Below are 24,891 nucleotides of genomic sequence, written 5' to 3'. Positions count from 1 at the left end.
ATCTTCTAAATGTAAGTCCTTTAGAATCTAGAACTTCTAGTAGTAGAAATTACCGTAGTAGAACTACTAGAAGTACTAGGTCTAGTATTTACTAAGTAGTTCTTCAGTGACTTCAGAGATCAGACTCAGACTGACAGAATCTGAGAATGAGGTAGTTCTGTATTTCTGACCTACTTTAACTAACCAAAGTCACGTGATTGTTGGACAACAAAGAGGAGAATGGCCTTGTCTTCCTATATTTCCATTGCTGTTGCTCCTCTATTTTTATGAAATTTTACATTTACAAACATTTTAAAATATACAGAGTACATCAACGAACTTCCTGAATGTTCAAATAATTATACGAATGTTTTCATAAAGGGCCAAGAACTGTTTAAGGATGAGTTTAAATTATCAATGATATTTCCTTTATAGATCTAGTCCACAACAAGCGTCAACACATTGCAGATGATACATTCACATACAGAAGAAGATGTTTTTACAAACGTTCTTGTAAGATTTAAAAAAGCTTGGTATAAACTACTCAAAACAAACACACACACACATATATATATATATATATATTATTTTTTTTATTTATTTATTTATATTTATAGGCCTATATATGGGATAATATGCATATCAGTTGAAACATTGTTATTTTCATAAACTTCAGCTATTTTTTAATGCTATGTATTTCATATTCCGCTAATCGTTAATACATTATGCACATCGATAACATTAAGAATTATTTTTTGTGTTGGATACATGATGTATTATTATGTTATTAAAAGTTCTATATCATTTTTAAGAAATTCACAAAATGTTACATTAAAGTTTCAAAAATGCGTTGACGAAACAGATATAGATCCATTTTATTACTTAGAAACCAAATTTAACAATGAAAGGGCGGGGTAAGGCACATTTGGCCTGTAAGAGTAGATCTAGGTTTATCCTTGACTATCAGATGTGTTATTTGTTTGCTAAACAACTGAAGCCTATTACGCACAAGGAAAGCTCATGGAAGTCTTTTTATCTTTTATAACAACTAGTCGACATATCGACTACACACTAGCCCTAAAGCTATCTGACCAATACACACTGGTCTGCTGTCCAACTTTTAGTGTTCTACTCAAGTTCAAGCTTGTTTATTATTGGGCAGAGGAAAAAAGGGGGGGGGGGGTGAAAGTGTTACTTTTTTTTTCTAGGACTGGTTACCCGAATGCTAAGAACTGTAAGTGTAGTCATTCATTGTAGATCAAGAAATCTTGATCTCAGTATGGCAGATTATAGGCCAATGCTTCGGTACCTTCTATCAAAGATTTAACTATTTGTTTTAGTTGAAACTATTAAAAAAATGTATCTCTAGATTCTCCTGTTATTAACAAATTATAGTTTAGCGCTAATAAGTAAATTGAAACCACTAAATATTGACTTGAAACACTTCAGATTCCCACTACAAACTAACTAAAACTAAGCACGGTGCACGTTGTATACACACAACCACGTGACTCGGGGGGAATTCAGAACTACCTCATTCACTGCTTGATTCATTTACTGATTATCATTATTATAATTATCATTATTATGATTAAAAAATTATTATCATTAGTAGTAGTTGATTAATGATATTATCCCTGGTCTATCAGACCATGAGATCATAAAAATACACAGTCAGATAAAAGCAGTAGCCAAAACAAAACCCAAAAGAAAAATTTTACTCTGGAATAAATGTAACCTAACACAACTACACCAAGCTGCATTAAACTTTCAACAAACATTCTTATTAGAAAAAGACATTAAACCAACCAGTCGATGACCTCTGGAATTTCAATAAAAACCATCTTTAAAAAATTATAGAAAATCATATACCAACTAAATACACATTAAACAAAATAAATAAATGCTGGTTTAATAATAGACTAAAGAAGCTTTGTAAAAAGAAGGAAAAAAACTATATAGAAAATTTAAAGAAACTAAGGCAGAAAGAGTTTACAAAACGTTTATAAAAATTAAACACCTAACCCAAAAAGTAAGCAGACAGCTGCAGAGTGAATACATAATCAATGTAATATTTAAAGATAACAACAAAAACCTATTAAGTCCAAGAAAATGGTAACAACAGGCATAGCGCCACTAAAAGATGAACATAACATAATACATAATGATAATGAAACTAAAGCAAACATCCTAAACAAATACTTTGCATCCGCATTCTCAACACCAAACCTAATAAAGCTTCTGGACCTGATGGTATTCCAGCTAGATTACTCAAAGAACTAAGCAATGAGCTAGCCCCAGCCTTCAAAATACTCTTTCAGGCATTGCTTAACCATTGCTTAACCAGTATCACTTACCAGCATCACATGTAAAATCCTAGAACACATAATATGTAGCAACATTATAAACCACTTATACAAACATAATGTCCTAACCCAATACCAACATGGCTTTAGGAAATATAGATCATGTGAAACACAACTAATAGGACTAATTGATGATTTTTCAAAAGGTTTAGATAATAGTGAACAAATAGATGCTATCTTACTAGATTTTTCTAAGGCTTTTGACAAAGTTCACCACCATAGTTTGCTTAAAAAATTAAAATATTTCGGCATTAATGGTCCTTTGCATCAGTGGATTAAAGATTTTCTGATAGGTAGAGAACAAACTGTAATAATAAATGGCTCTAAATCAACACCGATAGCAGTAAACTCAGGTGTACCTCAAGGAACAGTCTTAGGTCCACTACTATTTTTAATTTACATAAATGATTTACCAAATTGCATTACTTCAGGGACAAAAGTCAGAATATTTGCAGACGATTGCATAATATATAGAACAATAAAAACAACACAAGACACAGATATTTTACAAAGAGAATTAGATGAATTACAGAAATGGAAATCAAATTGGAGCATGTCTTTCCAACCAGAAAAATGTCAGTTGTTAAGAGTACCAAAAAAACTAAAACAAATTAATTCCACTTATCTTATTCATGGCAAACCAGTAACACAGACTAAAAACGCAAAATACCTAGGTGTTATAATAAATGAAAAACTGTCATGGAATCCACATATCGATAAAACTATAAAAAAATCAAACAAAGCATTAGGGTTTATTAAAAGAAATTTCTATAAATCAAATAAGAACATAAAACTAAAATGTTATTTAACCTTGGTTAGGCCAATAATAGAATATGCATCCTCTGTTTGGGACCCCTCAACTCAAGAAAACATTAAGAAACTGGAACAGACACAAAATAGAGCAGTGAGATTCAAAACAAACGAATATTCACATTTGACTAGAGTAACACCTTTAGTAAAATCACTAAATTTAGAAAGCCTTCAGGACAGAAGACTCAAAAGTAAAGTAGCAATTACACATAAAACACTGAACCATAATCTTCAAATACAAAAACAAAATTTAATAAAATACTCTAAAAGACACAAAGATAAAGGCACATTCCTCGTCCCATATGCTAGGACAAATTTGTACAAATACTCCTTCTTCCCTAGTACTATTAGAGCATGGAATGGGTTGCCTGAGCTAGCCAGGAAAACCAGTGACTTGGCAGAATTTAAGTCATTGGTTAATATGCATGACTAAATGCGTGACGCGTAGGACGTATTCATCTTCTTTTTTGAAGTAACGCCTGTATTATATAAGATAAGATAAGAAGACTATGATTATTCATATTGATTATAATGATATGAATCATATGATGAATATGAGTTATAAGATAATTTAATTGATCCCCATTAAAACTCAACATAATTTTCAATGATGGATCTGGCTTCTTTCATATCATTGGATGGGACATGGGATAGTCACAGTACACACAGAGTAGTCAAGCTGTGCTTTGAGTGTGATGATGGATCATAAAAGTGAGGAGGTGAAGGCGAGGGATTGCAATTACTAGATCATTATTCATCCTAATCAGGCTAATCTCCTCTCTATTACTCTATCTTTCCAGTTAAAAGAGTTTGGGAGCACTGCTATGATGATCATGATGGCACTAATAAAATAATTCTTTACTAGATTCTAGATCTACATTTTTGCTCCATCATTTGGATTTTGGAAGCCTCCACTCCATGCATTAGATCTAGATCTAAGTAAGGCTCCATGCTGAGATTACTCTTTTATTAGCACAGTCCATACTCAATAGGTATCTGGCACTGGCAGTGTTCTGTAGGGTTTGCCTGTCTCTGAACAGGACAAGACCCTGACATGCACCAGTTTTATCATTTACAAGACTATTTGTATCTTCAAAATCACTTCTGAGCACCCTACAGTCTGGGATAGCTGTTCTCTTGAATAGTAATAGGTTTCTATTTGATCAGTGTCCCATGCAGAATCAATTTGCTCCATTAATTCAAAACTGTCAAGTAGAGTTGAGCCATTTATAATTGCTCTTGAAACTCTAGGCCAGCAGAAGCGAACAATATCTCCGTCTCACTGTAAGAGGGTCATACAAATGTCTAGATTGACTCTTTCATTTGCAATGACTCTATCACTCCAGACTTGCAGACTAGAGACACTCCCAAAGGTCGGGCTCACCTGAAACCACTGCCATTTACCCATATTATTAGAATGGGTTAAAATATCAGTATGTAGCATATAAATATTCATACAAATAGATTTTTTTTTTTTACACTGAAATTCATGACTGCATATACTCCTCACCGCGGTGGCTGAGCTGTAAAGCCCTTGACTTATGAACTGTTGTCCCGGGTTCAAATCCTGGTGAAGATTGGGATTTTTTTTTTAATTTGGGATCTTTGGGCCCCTCTGAGTCCGCCCAGCTCTAATGGGTACCTGACATTAGTTGGGGAAAAGTAAAGGCGGTTGGCGGTTGGTCGTTGTGCTGGCCACATGACACCCTCGTAAACTATAGGCCACAGAGACAGATGACCTTTACATCATCTGCCCTATAGACCACAAGGTCTGAAAGGAAAACTTTACTTATACCTCTCACACTCACACACACTATTGATTAAATTTTAGATTGGAGTGTTGTGGAGGGGCGAAACATAATTTTAGAATGGGCTAACATATCAATACATAATATATATATATTATTTAGATTGTAACTACTTTACTGAAAAATATGGAGGTCGCAAATGAGTTTGCATAGTTACATGAAACACTGCACTTATCTATGATCTTAATTAAATAAAAGAATGTGTGTGACCGTAACACCAAATTTTGTTGCCCCACATCCTCCCACCTTTGGTGGACTAGAACTAAGTCGTCAGGATTTTAATTGAATGTAATGTAAAAATGTCTAGTTCTAGTACTTGTCTAGATCTAATATGTATCATTCCAAATGGTGAATGGGAGCAGTGGCGTAGCATCCATGGGGGGAAGGGGTTTAATGAATCTGAGTCCACGACCATTAGGTGTAGCAACCATGTCCTGAAGGGGTTCATTGTAATTGGCCCATGACCAGTTGGGGCCCACATTGGGGATGACACCAAAGTGAACAAAACAAAACTGATTAAAATAAAAGAATCTAAAAAGTTCCCTCAAAATATCCTAAACTTCAAATCAAACTTTATAGTAATTTCAAAATGTTACCTGTGTTTTCAGCTTGATTCTGTGTACCAGCAGCTTGGCTGTAAGGATTGTTCTGATGTAAACAACTGCTTTAATTAAGAAGAATTGTTAGCAAGAATATTTTGAAATCTCTTCAAAAAAGTTTTGAGTTGATATTGTTGCAGATGCCTCTCCCAAAGATGGTATACAACTTTTTTCCCCTCGAAAAAGAACTTGACCTGCTTTGCCTCCCATCTCCTTTTTTTTGTCAGGACTTCATGTCTCCCTTGAGAGGACCTCTGGCGCGCCTTACAATTTGAGAAAAACTGATCTAAATCATCAGTATCTAAACTAGCTAAACTGGCAGTGTTCAAATCAATTTCTTTAAACTAGATCTATACAAGAGCTATGTATGTGATTTATAGAAACCAACACAATTTGATAAACTTGGTATCAATATTACTTTGATCTTCTTCTTCGTTCTCATTGTTATGTTGGAGCGTTCAGATGACTAGACCAATATATGAGATGAACTGCGCAGTGGTTTCCAAATCAGGAGTTTTCTTTCTATTGGGTTTTTTTTTGGCCAGTGTGTCTTATACGGGCATCTTGGTAAAGAGAGCAGTTTTGGAGGACGTGGTCGGCCTTCTCTGGTGGTCACATGGGCAGATTTCACTGGTTCCAATTTTGAGCTTCCGGTACATGTGTTGTCGCATTCTGTTGTGTCCGGTCCTGAGTTGAAAGATTAGACATTGGTCTTGTCGGGATAGCTTATAGTAAGCGTCATCTTTCTTGTGATTTGGATGAGAGCTCGTCCATTTCTCATTTATTTTATTTACAATTAATTTCTTCAATTCTTCTGGATAGAGTGCAGAGTTTATTTGTGAGTTAGTTCTCCCACTCTTGGCGAGTGTCAGCCTTCTCATTTCCTTCTAGTTGTATATGAGCTGGTATCCATTGAATAACAGATTTTTTTTGCTGTTGTTGTTGAGCTTTGTAAGTGCTGTTCTGAGGTTTTAATATAAAAGGAATCAGAGTTTTGCAAGCTTTGGAGGGTTGTTTTCGCATCGGTTAGAAAGACAATCTGACTGTGTGGGGAACTTGGATGATTTGCTAGCATGGTAGCAGCTAGTGCTAGTGCTTCCCTTTCTCTCTGTGGCTGTCAGAGAGCTCTCCAGTTGCAATCTCTCCAGTTGCAATGGATTTTTCTAGTTTTCCTCCATCTGGCCATTCGATGAGTATTCCAGCTCCTCCATTTGTGGTGGCTTTATGGGATGAGCCATCCGTGTAAACTCTGATCCACTGATTGCTAGGATAATTGGTTTGTAGAAAACAGTTCACTATTTTCTTGAGCTCTGTTGGTCTGTAGTCAGATTTTCTTTTTATGTTTTCAATATGGTCCCTTATAGTAGGAAGAGGGCTTTCGTCCCAGGGTGGAGATTCATTATGGTGTACTGAGGATTCCAGAGTTACTTTGATCAATACCAAAGATTTATATTGGATCCACCTGAACCCAGGGCCACTATATTAAAAGTGAACTTAACTTCAGTTTTAATACCTTTAAGGATAAATACTGGCAGGGCAACACAATGTTTTTCTGCTAGCTATACTATAGGGGAATGATCTATTTTATTTGATGGTAGGCAAACTGTGTTTAACATCCATTTATATTCTTATATATATTTTTTCTCTATTTTTGTTCAAGCAAAAAAGAAAACCAACATGAATGATACAACAGATGCAAAACTTGAAAGTTTTCAAGCAGGTGGAGACCAGTCTAATGTGCTTGAAAGCTTTGTTACAACAGATGAAACAGACAGCATTGGGGGCTATCGGTATGGTTGTAATAATAATTGATCTTTTCTTTTAAAGTAAAATCATGTAAAAGTTGCCATTGTGTCTTGTAAATGCAGAGATCACATCTGTACTAGAATTATTATATTAAAAAAAAACATCATGACCTCTAGTGAGTATGCTACCTCATGACCTCTAGTGAGTATGCTACATCATGACCTCTAGTGAGTATACATTTACTAGGCTACTTTTTTTGTGCTGTTAGTAAAAAAGAATAGCTCACCTGTTGAGATCATAAACTAACAAGCTAGATATTAGAAAAACAAAACAAACGTTCCTGCTGACATCCTCTGCTTTCCTGCCAGCGGTATAGGCTAGGAAGTAAAAATCTTTATTACTCCGAGATCTTCCAAAATGTATTGTTACGAATCTCACTATCCAGGCTCTCTGCAAACTGCACCATACACCACCAACTTAAAGAACTTGACAAGTCAGGGCTCCAAAATAACGTAAAGGTTTAATGTCCATAAATAACAGCCAATACTGTACAATTGGCAGCACGTAGAACAGTACAAATAGCTCTGCGATAACAAATATCTCTCCGATAACACGTTCCACCGTATCAAGTCTTGCACTGGCCTCGTTCCGGGCTTGCACTGGGTTCAACAGTTCGGGACTGACTTAACACACTTGGGCTCGTTGTGTCGGACTTGATCACAGACCAAGATCAAGACGCCGTTCGTCTCAACTATACTTGACAGTACTCCGCACTGAACCGTCGTAATGCTCCGTACAGAACCACACCGTTGAACTGTGCTGTAGTCGACCGTGTTCTGAACTCCTGTCGTGAACCTGCTTTCGGAACCGTCTTGACTGCGACACCTCCGCTCTTTATATAGGGTCTCTACTGGCCTTCTAGAACCGGACAGAACGTCGCTCGACCATTCTGGGACACTCCTGAGCTCGGCCGATCGTCGTAACTCGTCACGGTTGACCGCTCGTCTAGCGCTGGCCTGGGGCGATTTGCGTCGGCTGACTACACTCACACCACTACCCCCATCTGTGCCACCACCAGGTTTATAACACTGCCCCCTCCTTAGATCTGTCCGTCCCGGGCAGATTCAACCTCCTGACATTGGCTGTGAAATTTCATCGCTGTAGGTGGGGGTCGATCGGTGGCAGTTGGCTCGCGTCTTGAGCTTAATGGGGCCATCCATGTTGTAGTCAGCAATGGTCGCTTCCTTCTTCTCCTCCAGTTTGCCTTGACCTGGTTGCCTCGCCGTCGTGCTTTCATCGCCATCCACGTGGAACTCAGAAAACGTTTTCTTCTCCTCCAGTTAGCCTTCATCTGGTTGTATCGACCTCGTGATCGCATGGTCATCCATATTGCACTCCGCAAAAGTCGCCTTCTTCTTCTTCTCCGCCAGTTGGTCTTCATGTGGCTGCAGTTATTTCTTGGGAGAATCACCATGCACGTTGGACTACGCAAACGCCGCCTTCTTCTTTTCCTCCAGTTGCTCGTCCTCTTGTTGCAGTGACGTTGTGGTTGCATCGCTCTCTTGTCGGTCGGTACCGAGGACAGCCACTTGACACATGGAGAGGTATAGGATGTAAGGGCTGGGGATACCAAGATCGTTGGCAAAAGAGGTGGCTTCATAGGGCTTTGCGAAGAAGGACTGGGATGTGCTTCAAATCCACAGGGCAGGGAATTGTGGTACAGGTCATCATCTTCAGCCTTGTCTGGAGGGCATGCTCGTGGGGCAGGTTGGTAACACTCCTCGTGCAAAGGTCCCTCGTCTTCGGCGTCAGGCTCCATTCGGCTTTCTTCTCCACCATCAGGACCTCTCTCTATCGTATCGGGCCAATCGCCTGTTGGTTTCAGACCTGGTCGATGACTTTCATCGTGCGAATGTCCATCAACTTCAACGTCAAGCTTCCTTGGATTCTCTTCACCACCATCAGAACTTTCATCTCCAGTCTTGGCAGCTGAACCAACGTCTGTTAGGTCCGGACCTGGCTGGTATCTCTCGACTTGCATATGTCTCTCAACGGCTTCGTCAGGTTTCAATGGGTTCTCATGATCACCACCAAGGCTTTTCTCACTGGTTTTATCATCTGGACAAACATCAGTATTGGTGATTCTCTCCTCCACAGCAGGTATGCGTTGGTTCAAAGCCACTAACTCGGTTTTGATTCCCGAGACAATGACATCTATCTTGGCATCTACCTTGGTGTCCATGGCATCTATCTTGGAATTGATGTTTCCTAGCATTGAGCTCAAGAGTTCCTCCATATCTGGTTCTACTTGAAAAAGATACGTGTCTGGATCTTCCTCTTCTTCCATTATGTCTTCCCGGAGGCGTGCTTGTAAGGTTTCTTTGTTTCCACTTGTCTTCAGCCCTCGATCACGTAGCTCTCGCTTCAGTTCTTTCAATTCGAGTTCGTATAGCAGTTTCAGACGAGCCATAGTAGATCCGTTCCTATCCGTTCCGATCCTATCCCACTTCTGACACCAGTGTTACGAATCTCACTATCCAGGCTCTCTGCAAACTGCACCATACACCACCAACTTAAAGAACTTGACAAGTCAGGGCTCCAAAATAACGTAAAGGTTTAATGTCCATAAATAACAGCCAATACTGTACAATTGGCAGCACGTAGAACAGTACAAATAGCTCTGCGATAACAAATATCTCTCCGATAACACGTTCTGCCGTATCAAGTCTTGCACTGGCCTCTCCGTCTCGTTCCGGGCTTGCACTGGGTTCAACAGTTCGGGACTGACTTAACACACTTGGGCTCGTTGTGTCGGACTTGATCACAGACCAAGATCAAGACGCCGTTCGTCTCAACTGTACTTGACAGTACTCCGCACTGAACCGTCGTAATGCTCCGTACAGAACCACACCGTTGAACTGTGCTGTAGTCGACCGTATTCTGAACTCCTGTCGTGAACCCGCTTTCGGAACCGTCTTGACTGCGACACCTCCGCTCTTTATATAGGGTCCCTACTGGCCTTCTAGAACCGGACAGAACGTCGCTCGACCATTCTGGGACGCTCCTGAGCTCTGTTCACGACGCCGATCCTACTCGAACCTTCATGTTGTTAACTCGTCTCGGCCGATCGTCGTAACTCGTCACGGTTGACCGCTCGTCTAGCGCTGGCCTGGGGCGATTTGCGTCGGCTGACTACACTCACACCACTACCCCCATCTGTGCCACCACCAGGTTTATAACAGTATATTTTAAAAAAAATGACTGTCACAATCTGTCTTCCAACCAGTTCTTTTATCTTTTTTTTTTCTTTCTTTTAGCCAGTTAATGGTCGTTTCTTTCTGCCTCAATAGTTAACATCAGACAGATATGTTTTATCTTTGATTTTTTATTGAGTGTCTTCTTTGGTTTTTATTTGTATATGATGCATTTAGTGCAGCATGGTTTCCTCTATATGTGTTCATGAAATTTCTCTTTACACTTATATATACCTGCAGCGGTTAGTCTTAAACATTGCAAAGAAGCTCATGTTGATTTGTTTTAACTAGACTTGCCTTATTTGATTGTATTCTGTCTAAACAGGTCTTCTGGGAGAATAGCTTCGATGCCAGAGTCTGACTTCTTATCTCAACATTATGCAGTTAAAGATCGTATTGGTCGTGCTGTTATAATAAATAACAAGACATTTAGTGAAAGGACAGGCATGGGTAAACGCCCTGGAACTGATACTGATGCAGTTAGCATGCAGACTGTTCTAATTACAATAGGTTTTCAAGTTGAACGCTTTGATGATTTAAGAGCAGATGAAATAAAAAATAAACTTCAACAAGGTAAGATTATTGCTGGTAAAGAGTTTTAGCTAGAGGTAAACTTTATTATGAATAAAAACTTGATATGTGTATCTTTTTTTTTTTTATATCAACTCACTCTATGGTAACAAGTTTGTACATATTATTTCTCCCACACCCAATCTTGGATTAAGCTGAAATTTGGACAATTACTTTTTTTACCTGACAACACAAGAATCAATAAAAAGAATTAGCCAATTAGTTAATTAACTATTGGTAATTAAATACTTTGTTTGGTGTTTTGAACAAGGGAAAGAAATCATACTTGACATGTGATGGTAGAAGTTGAATTAGTCCATAGGTCCAGATAATTTTACTGACTTGAAAGGCTCTTTTTGGGGACCTTGATGGTCACTATATATTAGCTTGATAACTGTCTGCTTGCTAGGCAGGGCTGCTAACTAGGAAGTCTTTGTTCTAGCCCTTGTCTAAGCCTATGTTTCATCATATTTTCTTCACCATCTACTGTTAATAACCATTGTGTTGTAGTGCTATATTTATAGGTTAGATGTCATGTTTATTTATCTTTTGCTCCAAGAAAATGGTAAGAAACTACTGGTTGAAATTAGTGATATATAACAAAAGGGAATAGCTTGGTAGAAGGTAACTAGTTTCTATTAATATATTTCCTAATGGTACATTTGTTGAAGTTTCAAGTGAAAATGGTCACTAGCTTTATCTGTTACTAATCATGTCTGACTTTATTCATTCTTAAATGTTGTTGTTTTTTTCAGCTGTTTGTCTTTGTATAAAATAATATCAGAGCCTTTGATATGTTTAACCCAAATAATCACTTTGTTTCTTTTTAGTTGCTTCAGATGACCACTCTAGCAGCAGTAGTTTTCTTTGTGTTATTCTAACTCATGGAGAAGAGGGATATGTTTTTGGTACTGATGATAGAGTGTCACTTGATGATTTGGTAGCTCCATTCAAAGGAGATAAATGTTTATCTCTTGCTGGGAAGCCTAAAATATTCTTAATTCAAGTAAGTTCAGTTTGGGAGGGGAGTGCAGGATCATTAAAGTTTACTGCAGTATCTAAATTGGATAATTATTGTGATAATTAAATCTATTCACTTGCTCTGTTGTTTAGATTTTCGATTTTTCAAAAACGTTTACACATCAAATCAATGACAACACATGAATCAATCAATTAGTTAATCAATTAGTTATAATTAATTTTTTTTTTTTTAATTGAAAATATGTACTGTATTCTTGTACATATGACTCATGGTTTATACAAGTTGTTAGAAACAAATGGCAGCTGTGTGGAGTATACAAAGGTGCAGGGTTTACAAAAGTTATTTTACTCATTAACACAGCTTAACAGAAACTATGGACAAATCAGTGGGTCTTTATACCGCCTATAATTTGCTGTGTGGTTGTCAAATGTACATTGAAAAACTTTATGAGCATCTTGTACAGATGTGGCAGAGAAACTTTAATATACCAGTAATCAATTTTGACACACGTCATGTCACGCTTTGCACATGTAGGGTATAAAAATGTGTGGGTTGTACCTTTTGTTCTTACTTTATTTGTGGGGGGTATATGTGTTTGCAGGGTATATGCTTGAAAATACAAAAATACAGTACTAATCTAAGGGGCAATAAGCTTTGTGTAGAGAATAAAATTTATTCAGCTGAAGAGAGAGAATCCTTGTAAAGTAGGCTATAAGATTTGAAAGGTGGCTGAGTAGAATAAATTAATTAAATGTTTATCTAAAGATTATAAATATCAAAGACTGTGTGTTAATAGAAATGTTTATATAAAAAAATGTGTATGTATAACTATATTAATTAATATAGTTATATATTAATTAATTATTAAGAAAATTGTGTAATGGATTTGTTAATTAACATTGTCTTAATTGCCATTTTCTCAAATGATTTTCCATCTACAAAATACAGTGACTTACATCAGTGGCTCAAAATTATAGAAGGCTAAAAAGGCTAGAATTATAAATATTTTCGTTAAAAGTTTAATCGCTTATATTAAAGCTTGTATTAAAACACAATTAAAAGTAGAAAATAGAAAAAACAAACTAGGTTGTGAATGTGACTTTCACTCATACATAGCACACACAACCCTTTTTTTTTTTTTCTACTTTTTGGTGCATTTTAATATAGGTTTTTGTTTTAAAATATTTTTTTTTTATTTATGATTGAATTTTATAAACTACTTTTTAAAAAGTTTTGGGTTTAAACAAAAATCCACTAAAAACTATTTATTTCCTTTCTTAAAGGCTTGCAGAGCTCCAGAAGCAGGGTATGAGGGAGATGATGGAATGGAGGAAGAAATGGACTATGATAAATCTATCAGGAGAATTCCAACGGAAGCCGATTTTCTTATAGCTCTTTCTGTTGTTCCAGGTAAACCATACATTACGAAGAAAATACATTTTATTCCTATAAATATTTCTATATTTTTTACTTTCTTACAAACAGTTGTAACCTTTAACGTTATTGTCACTTGAGATAAAGATTGATTACTATTACTTTAGAGGTAAGATAATAATGCTGGGAACTAGAAACATAAGAGGTGCATGCAGTCTGTTGAAACAGCGAACTGAAGCTCAGAGTGTAAAAGATAAGAATACCCTATTATTTAATTTAGGAAATTTTAAGAGTAAGATGGTTACCAAACCTCTTTTCCATGACAAGTGGTACTTAGACTCATGGTAGTGACACTTAAAGAAAAATGCTTCAATTCTCTTTGTGTGAACACATTATTTCTCCCACACCCATTGTTGGATCAAGCTGAAACTTCACAAAATTATTCGTTGACATAGACAAGACATGAATAAATAATATAAAAAAAGTAACCAATTAAGACAATTAAGTACTGGTAATTTATTATTTTGTTTAATAGCAACAAGGGAAACTTAACTTCAGTATTCACAGACATGGCTAAATTTGGTTTAGTCCCCTTAAATAATTGTTAAGACTTTTTCTCCCTCACACATTCTCCGATCAAGTTGATACTTTAAACAATTATTTATTGTACCCAACAAAACATGAATCAATAAACAAAAATACTCAATTAGTCAATTAATAATTGGTAATTAATTATTTTGTTTGATAACTTGTACATTATTGGTAGATACAGTTTTAAAGACAAAGCTCTTTCCTTTTAAATAATCTTTGTTGTTGTTTTTTTTAAAGATTTTTTATATTTTGCTTGTTCTTTTATTATCTTTAAATTTTGAACAGCATTCATTTCTTCAAATCATTTCATTGATAATTTTTTTAAATAGGGCCACTTATTACATAATAGCCATCCACATTTTGAAAATTCCTGTATAACTTTGATTTGAATCTCATTGTAGTAACATGATTACATAGATAGAGACCGAAATCCTGGGTAAAACTAGAGGGCTACTAAAGGTAATCATTGTGTAAAAAAAAGTGTTAGGTGTTACATTATTCTCTATATTACCATTATGTTTCCTTACCACAGGATGCTTAGTGTGGAATAAATCACCCAAAGCTAATTCATGGTTTGTAAAAGCTATTCATGATGTTTTCTTAAGAAACTGGAACAAGTTGGATTTGATGACAATGATGACAAGAGTCAACAAAATAGTAGCAGATGAATTTGAAACAAAAAATAAGGCTGAGTTTGACAAAAGAAAAAAGCAAATTCCATGCATAACATCAATGTTGGTGAAAGATTTCTATTTCTTCAAAAGATGAATTGACTTATTATTAATATGTTGATATATGCGTAACTGGCCCTACAGAATATTTTACTGTAAACAATTAAGTTTTGATAGTGAATCTCACTAAGGTTTATAAAATAATTTACAATCATATCTTTATATACTCATCTGTAGTTTTTTTTAAAGACTTCTGTAAATTTTTAAAGCATTTTTTATGCAAATTAATTATATCAAAAGAAACTTTAGAAAAACAAACCAATGCTATCATGATTAAGAAGTATTTAATTTTACTGATTATTATGAAAATCTTTTTTTAACACAATTCAGCATTTCCTGAGTAGCTGTACATTCACAACAGTAAATTGTTGAAACATTTTGATCTGACTGTCTAGAAGTATATATGTTTTTTCATCAAGTCTAATGTAACTGTAAAATGTATAAAATAAAATAAAAATACTTCTTTTATTTTACTAATGCAACTTTTCGCCTGAGTGCTGAAAAAAATCCACAATATGTATTAAATTACTTAGCACAAAGATGGTCAAAGTGTTTGGACCACATGGCACATTGAAGTGATATTGTCCAATGGCTGCCTCATACTTTACTTTTCAATATGACACATGAAATATACTATTTTAAGGGTGTTCAGTTTTCAATCAAACATGTTTATTAATGGATTTAATTTAAAATTTTGGTGTAAATTGCACATGTTATATTTCTCCTGCTATGATCCTCATTCTACCATTTTTTGGTATACCTGGCCCATGAAGTCTGCCTTTTTTTAAAGTGAACTTTAATATGCATCATAGTTTTGTTGATATTTATTTAATTTGTATGTTGTAATTATTCCATTACAAAAGTCTTATAAGATCCAATAACATCAAGCATTGTCACAGAAATAATGTAGGAACATGACCAAGAACTCAAAAATGCAGTCATTTTGCAACTCAATCAATGTGTAGAAGGCAACCAAAAAAAAATCCTTGTTACTCATGGGGTTTTACCTCTACTCCATATTTTGGCATTTAGATTACTAGTAACATTGAAGCTCAAATAGTTTCATCCAGCTAGTTTTCCTTGTTCGCTATTAGTGTTCATCTTGACACAGGAATGCTTGTTTAAAATCTTTCATTTGTACAATTTTTTAATTCTGAGTCATAGCAGTGTCTTCTGTTTTTTATTTTTTTGCATTGTAAGTTTTTCATTTTTCAAAGCTTGATAAAATTCTTAAGTTTTCTTGTGTTTAATTTTTTTTTTTGAGACTTTATTTTCACCACTTATTCAATCCAGTCACAAATTTTGATTTCATTTCTGTAACAAATCAACATAACAAATCAACAACAATTAATAGAAGAGTCTCTTGCTAATGAGTAAATCATCATTTAATTAGTATTTGACTTTCATCATGGAAGTGATGCAGTGAATTTGTAAAGGGGTGCAGATTGGACTGGGAGACATCCATCAAGAGATGAAATCAAGTTCTGGTCCAGAACTCAAAGTTTGGTTTCATGTTACTGATGTTATAAAGTATGGTGTAATGTTATTTCTTTTTATAGAAAAATAAAATAATGAATTGAAACAAAAATAAGGAAGCAAATTAAAAAAGAAAATTTATTTCAATTATTGAGGTGGCAAATAAATCGTTGATCTCTAGCTTCATACAAAAAAATTTGGAGCAACAATCAGTACTGGTAATTAATAGTTTACTTGCAAAATAATATTTGGTATCTTTTTTGAGTTATCAACTAAATGAATTTTTTTTTTTAATTATAATTTAACTTTGAATGTTATGGACATTGCAGCCTTGGGAAGCCACACTGTGAATAGCAATAAAAATACATTACTCTTAACTTGTTCAATTTTCTATAAAACTACTCAAGGATAACTACTTCTCAAATGTTGCAATTAGTTTCTGTAAATGACTTTCTTAAAGAACGTTCATTATTTGTGAAGATATGGTGTGAGCCTAAAGAACATAGATTGGCCAATCATATTTCATCCTCATTGTATACAGGTCATTGCATTAAATAGCTTTTGGCACCTTCACCAGACCTTTGTTTGTCTACTAATGGAAAGAATGGGTCCATGTGTCTGTCAAGTCCAGGTACCCTAGTGAGCCTGTATATTGTTAAATACATGTACATCTATTCAATATGGTGTGTCCAATATTTTAACACTTTTGTCGTGGAGGCCTTTTCAGGGTTATCAGCAGTATATTTGAAGGAATATGAAAGACTCGCAGCTCGGTCTCACTGCTGCAGAGATAATGGAACAATGGCTGAAGGAGCAAACTAAACGAATGTAATTAAATTGGTTGGTGAATGGCCAATCTCTTATTCCTGGCCCATGAAAGAAGTTCTTTCCTTGTAATTTTTTATGCCCTTTTTATGATGGTTTCTAGACGGCGCTACAGGTTAGATGAAGCGTTGCCTTGCCAACAAGTTATTCCGTATGTTAGCAGATTTTGTATAGTCGCGCCGTAAAAAGTATTTAGGATCTTCTTATTTAGTTTAAAGCTATTGAGTTTGTATTAAAAAAAAAAAGTTTCTTTGTCAGAGTTCCAAGATGGTCTTCCCATGAGAGATTGTTATTAATGATAACGCCTAGATATTTATATGCCTTCACTTGTTCTATAGATGAAGTGTTTATTTGCAGTTCATGTATAGTTTGTTTTTTCTTTCTGAAATCTACAGTAAGTTCTTTAGTTTTTGTGACATTCAGTTCTAGAAAGTTGTCAGTGCACCCGTTTGTAAACTCTTCTATCGAGCTTCGATACTGAGTTTCGTCTTCTGAAATAAAACCGACTATGGCAGTATCGTCAGCGAATTTAATGAGTTTAACTGAGTCATAGATGCTTCTTATGTCATTAGTGTAAAGAGTGTACAGTACAGGAGAAAGTACACAACCTTGTGGAGCAGCCGTACATAGTACTCGAGTTGACGATTTAGTGTTGTTGACTTTAACATACTGAGGACGTTGGATTAAAATTTAGAACCCATGCTTGCAAGTAAGGGCTGACATTTAAGTTACTCAGTTTGTTTATCATTAGATGTGGCTATATGGTATTGAATGCCGAGGAGAAATCTACGAAGAGGACTCGTGCATATGTTTTGGGTGTATCGAGATGCTTATAAAGCTGGTCCATAAGCAATAGAATAGACTTAATAGAAATAGAATTGCATCCTCAGTTCCCCTAGCTAGCTGCCTTGTAAGGCTTGTATGCAAATTGGTGAGGGTCTAGGCTGTTATTGACTTTTGCTACAAGTTGTTTAAGCACATATTTTTCAAAACATTTCATAACTATAGATGTAAGCGCTACTGGGCAGAAATCATAAGCTATCTATTTTTGGCTTCTTATACGTCCATAAAGATATAAAATAATCACATAAGACACATACCTTTCTTAATATAGCCTCCCCTGTGTCTACCGTTATTGTAAATAGTTTTGAAATTGGTCTGTTTTGTGAAAAAAAAAACTGCTTTGGCATACATATTGAATTAAAAAAGCAAAACGATTTCCTTTCAAAGAAAGCCGTTGCACCTTTATAAATCTAAACGTAACAGGCGGTCAGACAGACCACACAAAACTAATAGCCAAGTTTTCCTTTTCGGGGGGGCGCTAAAAAAAGATCTAGAACTACAGATTTTGCCACAAAAAATATTTGTTTTCCCATAATAAAAAAAGTGAATAGGCTCTTTTGTCTCTCTATTACGGTTTCACATAAAAAAAAAAGCAACAACAACTTCAAATTATGTTTTGTCACAGAAAGTCAAACAGATCTTTTCATATTATGCTAGAGCATTGCGCTCTCTGGCTTCTCCCGATTCACTTTCGTGATATCATATCACTATATAAAAAAATGAGACAAGTCCAATTGCTCCAACAATTGTAGCATTATTATACTATTATACAGTATACATTATAAAATATACTAAGAACAGCTGCTGTCCAGGAAAAGTGAAGGGACTTAATTACGCGAACTGTCACAACAGCGTAGCTGCGTAGGCCTAACCCTACAACGAAATTCAAGGGACTGAAGATAATGATATATTAACAGTGAACATTTTGGCCATAACCCGACTAGCTTAAGCAGAAGAAGTGCTGTCTGAAAGGCAGTGTGGTTTCAGAGCTGATACAGGATATCGGTATAAAGGACTCTTTTTTTTCGATGCAAAGCAAAGTGCAGGAACTAGAATTTTGACCCACACGTTCAGGGGCGGACTGGGTGTCAAAATCGGCCCGAGTATTTCTAAAGCCTTTGGGGCGAAGTCAGCAAGTATATAGCACTGTCTACAAGAGTAGGCTATTACATTTATTTGGTAAATGTGTTAAGATTCTACTAGTATTACACTGTCGAGTCTAAAAGATTTTTTTACACACGACGCTCAAAGGGTCACTTTTATAAGAGAAATGTTAAAAAAACGGTTTAAACAATTTCATAGTGACGACCCTTCCGGTGGCCCCACAGGCCCATCTTAATACCGGCCCACCGGGCATTTGCCTAAACACCTATATAGCCAGTCCGCACACGTTACGTTAGACAATTGTACGACACAGATGTACCATAACTAATGAGTTGATTGTCAAAAGGCTTATCTATGTGACGGATTGTGTGCTGCTAATTCGAAAGTCGCTTCGAATGATATCATTAACCTAAGAAAAATGAAGTCATATTAAGTTAAAAAATCTACCACGAATCATTGAAATTTGCTTGATACGCAATGACGCATCACTGTATGCAGGGCCGCCGCTGCCTATTGTGCAATGTGTGCATTGCACGCAGGCGGCCGATTTAAGGGGGCGAACAAATTATTATTTCAAAGTTACATTAAAAAAAATATTAAAAATTAAAAAAAAATATTTTATATAAATTCTAATTATTTCATTATCCTTTGAAAATATAAACGATATTAGTACTTAAGAAATTATTTTGGAAACTAGAACAAAACAAGATTACAAAGACAGTTTGTGTGGAAACACATACTCAAAATCGGCCCCCGAAGTGATCCACCCAGGCAGGCTTCAATATTTTCAGAAAGAACATCCAAATGAAATTATATCAAAGACAAATGAGAGAAAAGAATGGAGAAAGAAGGTTGACAGATCTGTACCCAACGGTACAGCATATCAAAGGATAGGTGCAAGTGAATGCAGAGTTAGATGTGAACCTGGCCTAACTAGTTCCCCTTTCAGAACTTGTGGTCTATAGGGCAGATGATGTAAAGTTCATCTGTTTTTGTGGCCTACGGTTAACGAAGGTGTCATGTAGCCAGCACAACGACCAACCGCCTTTACGTTTCCCCAACTAATATCAGGTACCCATTGGAGCTGGGTGGACTCAGAGGCGCCTAAGGATTCCGGAATTGAAAATCCCAGTCTTCACCAGGATTCGAGCCCGGGGCCCCCGGTTCGGAAGCCAAGCGCTTTACCGGTCAGCTACGGCGCCTCTCCTGGCGTAATTGAAGTCTTATGATTGATGTAATTGTTTTGAAAAGGCCCAATCTCTTATTCGAATGCTCAAAAACACAATAACATTTTCACAATAAAAAAACAAGTTCACGAAAATGAAGTTTACAAGATTACTATTCGTTTTAAATTAGGTCTAACTTATAATGCATACTAATTAGCTTTTTCTCTTTAAAAAAAACTGCCTGCATAACTGATTTTAAAAATTATATTTTTCGCTTTCAGAAAAAAAAAAAAAGTAGCCAATATTGCATCAGAACTTTGGATGGTCTAAAATATTGTGATGTCGGATTTTCAATATCTTTTCTAGTTTAGGATATCTAAACGGGACGGACGGACAGACATTTCGCACAAAACTAATAGGGCCTAGCGTCTTTTACCCTTTCGGGGGCCGCTAAAAATAGAGTTGCATGTGAGGGATTCTCACGGGTTTTCCCATAAGCGCCTATTATACTCATTCATGGCCTTGAATTTTTGCGGGTTGCTTGTAATATTTGTTTTGAGTCGAATAGCCCGTCATGGTAATTAAAAAGTCAATTAAAAATTTTTTTCACAAGGAGGGGGGTGCGAGTTCCTCTCGTGGAGAGCGCAACGTCCTGACCAAAAGGGGTGTTATGGAGTGTGTGTGTTTCCTAAGCAGCAGTGAGAAGAGGTTAAGCGATTGGTTGGTGGTTATGCAGTGACAATGATGAAGTAAGCGTACCTAGTGCAAATGTGAGACGATCTTAAGACATAAAAGAGTTAAGACTTTTTCTTGTTTTGAGCTAGATTTAGTTTATATAGGCCAATCAGTTTATTTCATAACTATGAGATCTATTTCTCATCTCAAGTTAAATCGTGAATAATAACAGATATATTGGGTTTCTGTTCACAAAGAAGTTTGTTCAAGTTATTTAAAGTTTATTTATTAAAAAGTATAAAACGCCTTCATCGGATCAGTTGTACTAGCTGTTACAAGCCAACAACCTACACAGCAACAGAAAGGGGGTGGCGAAAAAAAAATAATTTCAGATCCCTTATGTCGACTTGAGTGGAAACCTGCCGCATCTTCAATTCTATCTCCAGGAAAGCTTTTTACAGCGCTTACAAATTAGGGAGACAACACTATTTCCGAAAAAAAACAAAACATTTAAGTGTACTGTCATGACGTTAATTTGGATTCTATACACAGTGTTCAATAAATAAAGGCCGGGAATAGGCCCTAAATGGAAAATAAAACCAAAAATTGTAACTATATATATAATAAGTTTCTTTTCTTTTTTTTTATTACATTCTTTAAAAACAACAAGGAGCTCACTGTGGAAGCCTATATCGCTCCTCTGGGCTCCATCTTCTAAAGGGGATTCGAACGAAAATGTTATATAGGGAGTCGCCACCCGGGAATGTGAGAAACACTGCCTTACTATGTTTTATTTGAAGTCATTGTATAAGTGACTTGTACTTTGGATTATTTGCTTTGTATTAAACTCAAGAATAATATTCAGCGCTGAGTTGCTTCATTTGTTGAATAAATTTTCAGGCAACTCTGAACTCTGAAGATGATTGTGGATACAATGCACACCTCTCCAAAACACAATGGAGATAATTATTATGAAAATGTGCGGAACGTTAAAAAAGTTCTACTGTCAATGGCTTTTGTATTTCGAGCTTTTTTTCGGGTTTGGCTTTAGCTTACAATATCAAATAAGTTAAACATATCCACGCCAAGACCATGTAACACTGTTGAGCTGTCAAAGTTATCTAGAAATTGTATATAGATCATGATCTTTTACTTGTTCATTGTAATATACCCGCCGCAGCTCATCAGTTATAGATAATGGTCGCAAATACAGGAGCTTAAGTGAGTAGTCAGAACGAGATCAGTTTTTAATGTTTATCACAAAGAACCAAAATGTCAGATTTGTGAGGGCACGTATATCCGAAATTGTTCCTAGTGCATGATTCATGTTGTAGGCCTACTTAGGGATACAACAACGGTGCGAATATGAAAGGAAAAAATGGAATGGTCTACAAAAAATTGGATTTAAATCAGGGGTCTCAAACTCATTTCAGCATGTGGGCCACAGTGGAAAGTAACAACCATTCAGCGGGCCGCACCACAAAAAGAGAATGTTTTTTTCATTAAATTTTACGAACACTACTGTCACTGCAGTTAAATGCTAAAATAAAGTTTTTATAATTATTAATTACATTTAGTGTACTTTATTACATGCACAGGCAGTTTAGTTTACTAAAATAAGTTGACGTTGTCTCTGTCACTTATTAAAAAGCAGAAACTGTAGTTCCCCAAAAAAACAACAACTATAATTTCTAGGCCTACTGCAGATGGCTCGTCACTCATGTTTCTGTCCACTCAGCTGGGAGCGTTTGGCAGAGACCAGACCATCGACGTTAGGCCTGAAGTCGCGTGTAGTGGCAAGCCGCAAGGTTGCTTTCAGATGCTTATCAGTCAGTCTTGATCGTAATGCTGTTTTGTTGATCATTCTGGGGAAAAAAAACTGTTCGCAAACGTACGTAGGCCTACTCCCAAACATCGCTAGAATTCTAGCAGTTGCGCAGAATAAGTTTGGAAACATCTCTCTGTGAAGAAACTGGTAGAAATCAGGAACACCAACATCAGTGTATTTTTGCTTCAGAACGGTGTCACACTGCAGGTCCAATAGTTCCATCTGGACTTCCTCTGGAACGTTATTCCCTTCAACTGCGAACGGAGTGGCAACAAGGAAAAACTGTGGTTCGAGAGCAGTGAATTGCTGAAAGCGGTGTTCAAAATCTTCCAGTAGTCTGGCGATGTGGTTCAGATGAGTGGCCCACAAAGTCAGTTTGTATCTGAATGATTTGATGCGGTCAAACATCACGGTAATCAGCTGCTTTGTGCCCTGTAGTTGTGAATTGAGTGCATTGAGATGTTGCGTTATGTCAGTAAGAAAAGCAAGATCCGACAAAAACATTGGGTCACTGAGCTGAGGTATGTCTCCGTCTTTCATTGCCATGAACAATGCTATTTCCCGTCTCAGTTCAAAAAATCTCTGCAGCACTTTTCCACGACTCAACCATCTGACTTCCGTATGATAAAGCAACTCTCCGTATTCCGTTTCTAAATCAGCTAGACATGACACAAACTGTCTGAAGTTCACCGTCTTCACGACAACATCCATCACGTTCTTCATTTGTAGACTTTTGCCACAGAGTGCTTCTTGGTGCAGACTGCAGTGTATGGCTGCAAAAGGTCCCGCCAAGCTGAGCTGATACTGTTTCTCTACCATTAATCCAACAACACCAACCTTCTCTGAACACATTGCTGGTGCACCGTCCGTAGCCACTGAACTGAAACAAGTTTTTTCCCACGGTAGCCAACACTTGTCAATACAAGCTTCCAGTTCTTGAAACACGTCTCGTCCATTCGTCGTTCCTTTCATGGGTAGTAAGTCCAATTGCTCTTCAACAATGTTCAAGTTTTCGTCGACCCCACGAATGAATACGGCACAGTATGCGGTGTCTGTTACACCAGTAGACTCGTCCAGTGCAATGGAATATGCTACAAAGTTTTTTGCAGCGGCAATCAGTTTCTGTTGAACATTTGTCGCTGAATCGGTGATCCTGCTTGCAACTGTGTTCGCAGACAAACTTATGCCTTCGAAGAGTTTCTTTTTCTCGGGGCAGATAAATTCACACGCCTGTAGCATACACTCTTTTACAAACTGGCCTTCAGTGAATGGTCGTGATGCCATCTCGCTAACAACAAAGCTTGCCATCACAGAATCTTCGCTTGCAGTGGGCGGACACCTCATTTAGGCCTACTGATTTGTGCAGTTGTAAATCATTTCACGGCTTATATGTGGTCATTGTAAATTTTATCTATTTTTTTTTTGAATTCGCGGACGTGGCCGCGGGTCACACAAAATTGTTTCGCGGGCTACATGGCCACGTGTTTGAGACCCCTGATTTAAATCAAAGGGCACTGTTGGAACAGTGTCCAGCTCCGTTTTAATGGATTTTTTTTTCTAAAAAAAAGCGGCTTTTTTTAAATTTCGTACGCAGGCGGCCACAACCCTCGCGGCGGCCCTGGCTGTATGTAGGCCTGTACTACCCCAGAGAAATAGATAACCGATTGGATAGAGCTAACACGCCACGCTTGGCTGCATTCAATTTTAACTGGGGGTGGCGGAATGGAATCTTTTCGTCTATCATAAAAAAAAAGTTTATCAAGCAAAGGGTCTCCTATCGCCTTGAGACCTGCAATGGGTAGGCTATTATTATCCAGAAAGGAGCAAAAGCTTCTCGTATCAACCGTTTCCAGGTGCCTGCGCCCCATCATGAGCATAGCCTACACTACCAAAAAAAAAATGTTTTGTGAATTCTGGTGCGGACAATGCTCTATTGGCACTCGAATATCTATAGGCCTACTAAACTTATTTTTGTACGCACCTTTATGGGGGAAGAGTCCCGAAAGACCGTATGGCAATCTATAGGGCCTATAGATCTAGTTGGCGAGTTTAAAGAAAAACGTCGTAACAGAGATGTTACCCAAAAGCAGAATAGAGACTTCTTGCAGCACACACAACCTGCAATGCCGCTGTTCCAAGACGGTATCGGAACTTGCTGTTCCTT

General features: G+C 36.8%; 1 protein-coding gene across 1 annotated transcript; it reads left to right on the top strand.

Annotated features, from left to right (window-relative positions):
- The first annotated feature begins 389 nt into the window (after window positions 1-389).
- On the top strand, window positions 390-16,859 carry LOC106060604 (caspase-3-like). The gene is made up of 6 exons (XM_056020391.1): window positions 390-492; window positions 7,223-7,352; window positions 10,888-11,135; window positions 11,963-12,138; window positions 13,398-13,524; window positions 14,612-16,859. Exons 2-6 carry the CDS (start codon window positions 7,240-7,242, stop codon window positions 14,845-14,847), a joined length of 900 nt encoding a protein of 299 aa, XP_055876366.1. The 5' UTR covers window positions 390-492; window positions 7,223-7,239; the 3' UTR covers window positions 14,848-16,859.
- Window positions 16,860-24,891: the final 8,032 nt, after the last annotated feature.

The sequence above is a fragment of the Biomphalaria glabrata genome, chromosome 2 (assembly GCF_947242115.1).
Source record: "Biomphalaria glabrata chromosome 2, xgBioGlab47.1, whole genome shotgun sequence".
NCBI classification, from domain to species: domain Eukaryota; kingdom Metazoa; phylum Mollusca; class Gastropoda; family Planorbidae; genus Biomphalaria; species Biomphalaria glabrata.
This window is presented reverse-complemented; position numbering and strand designations above follow the sequence as displayed.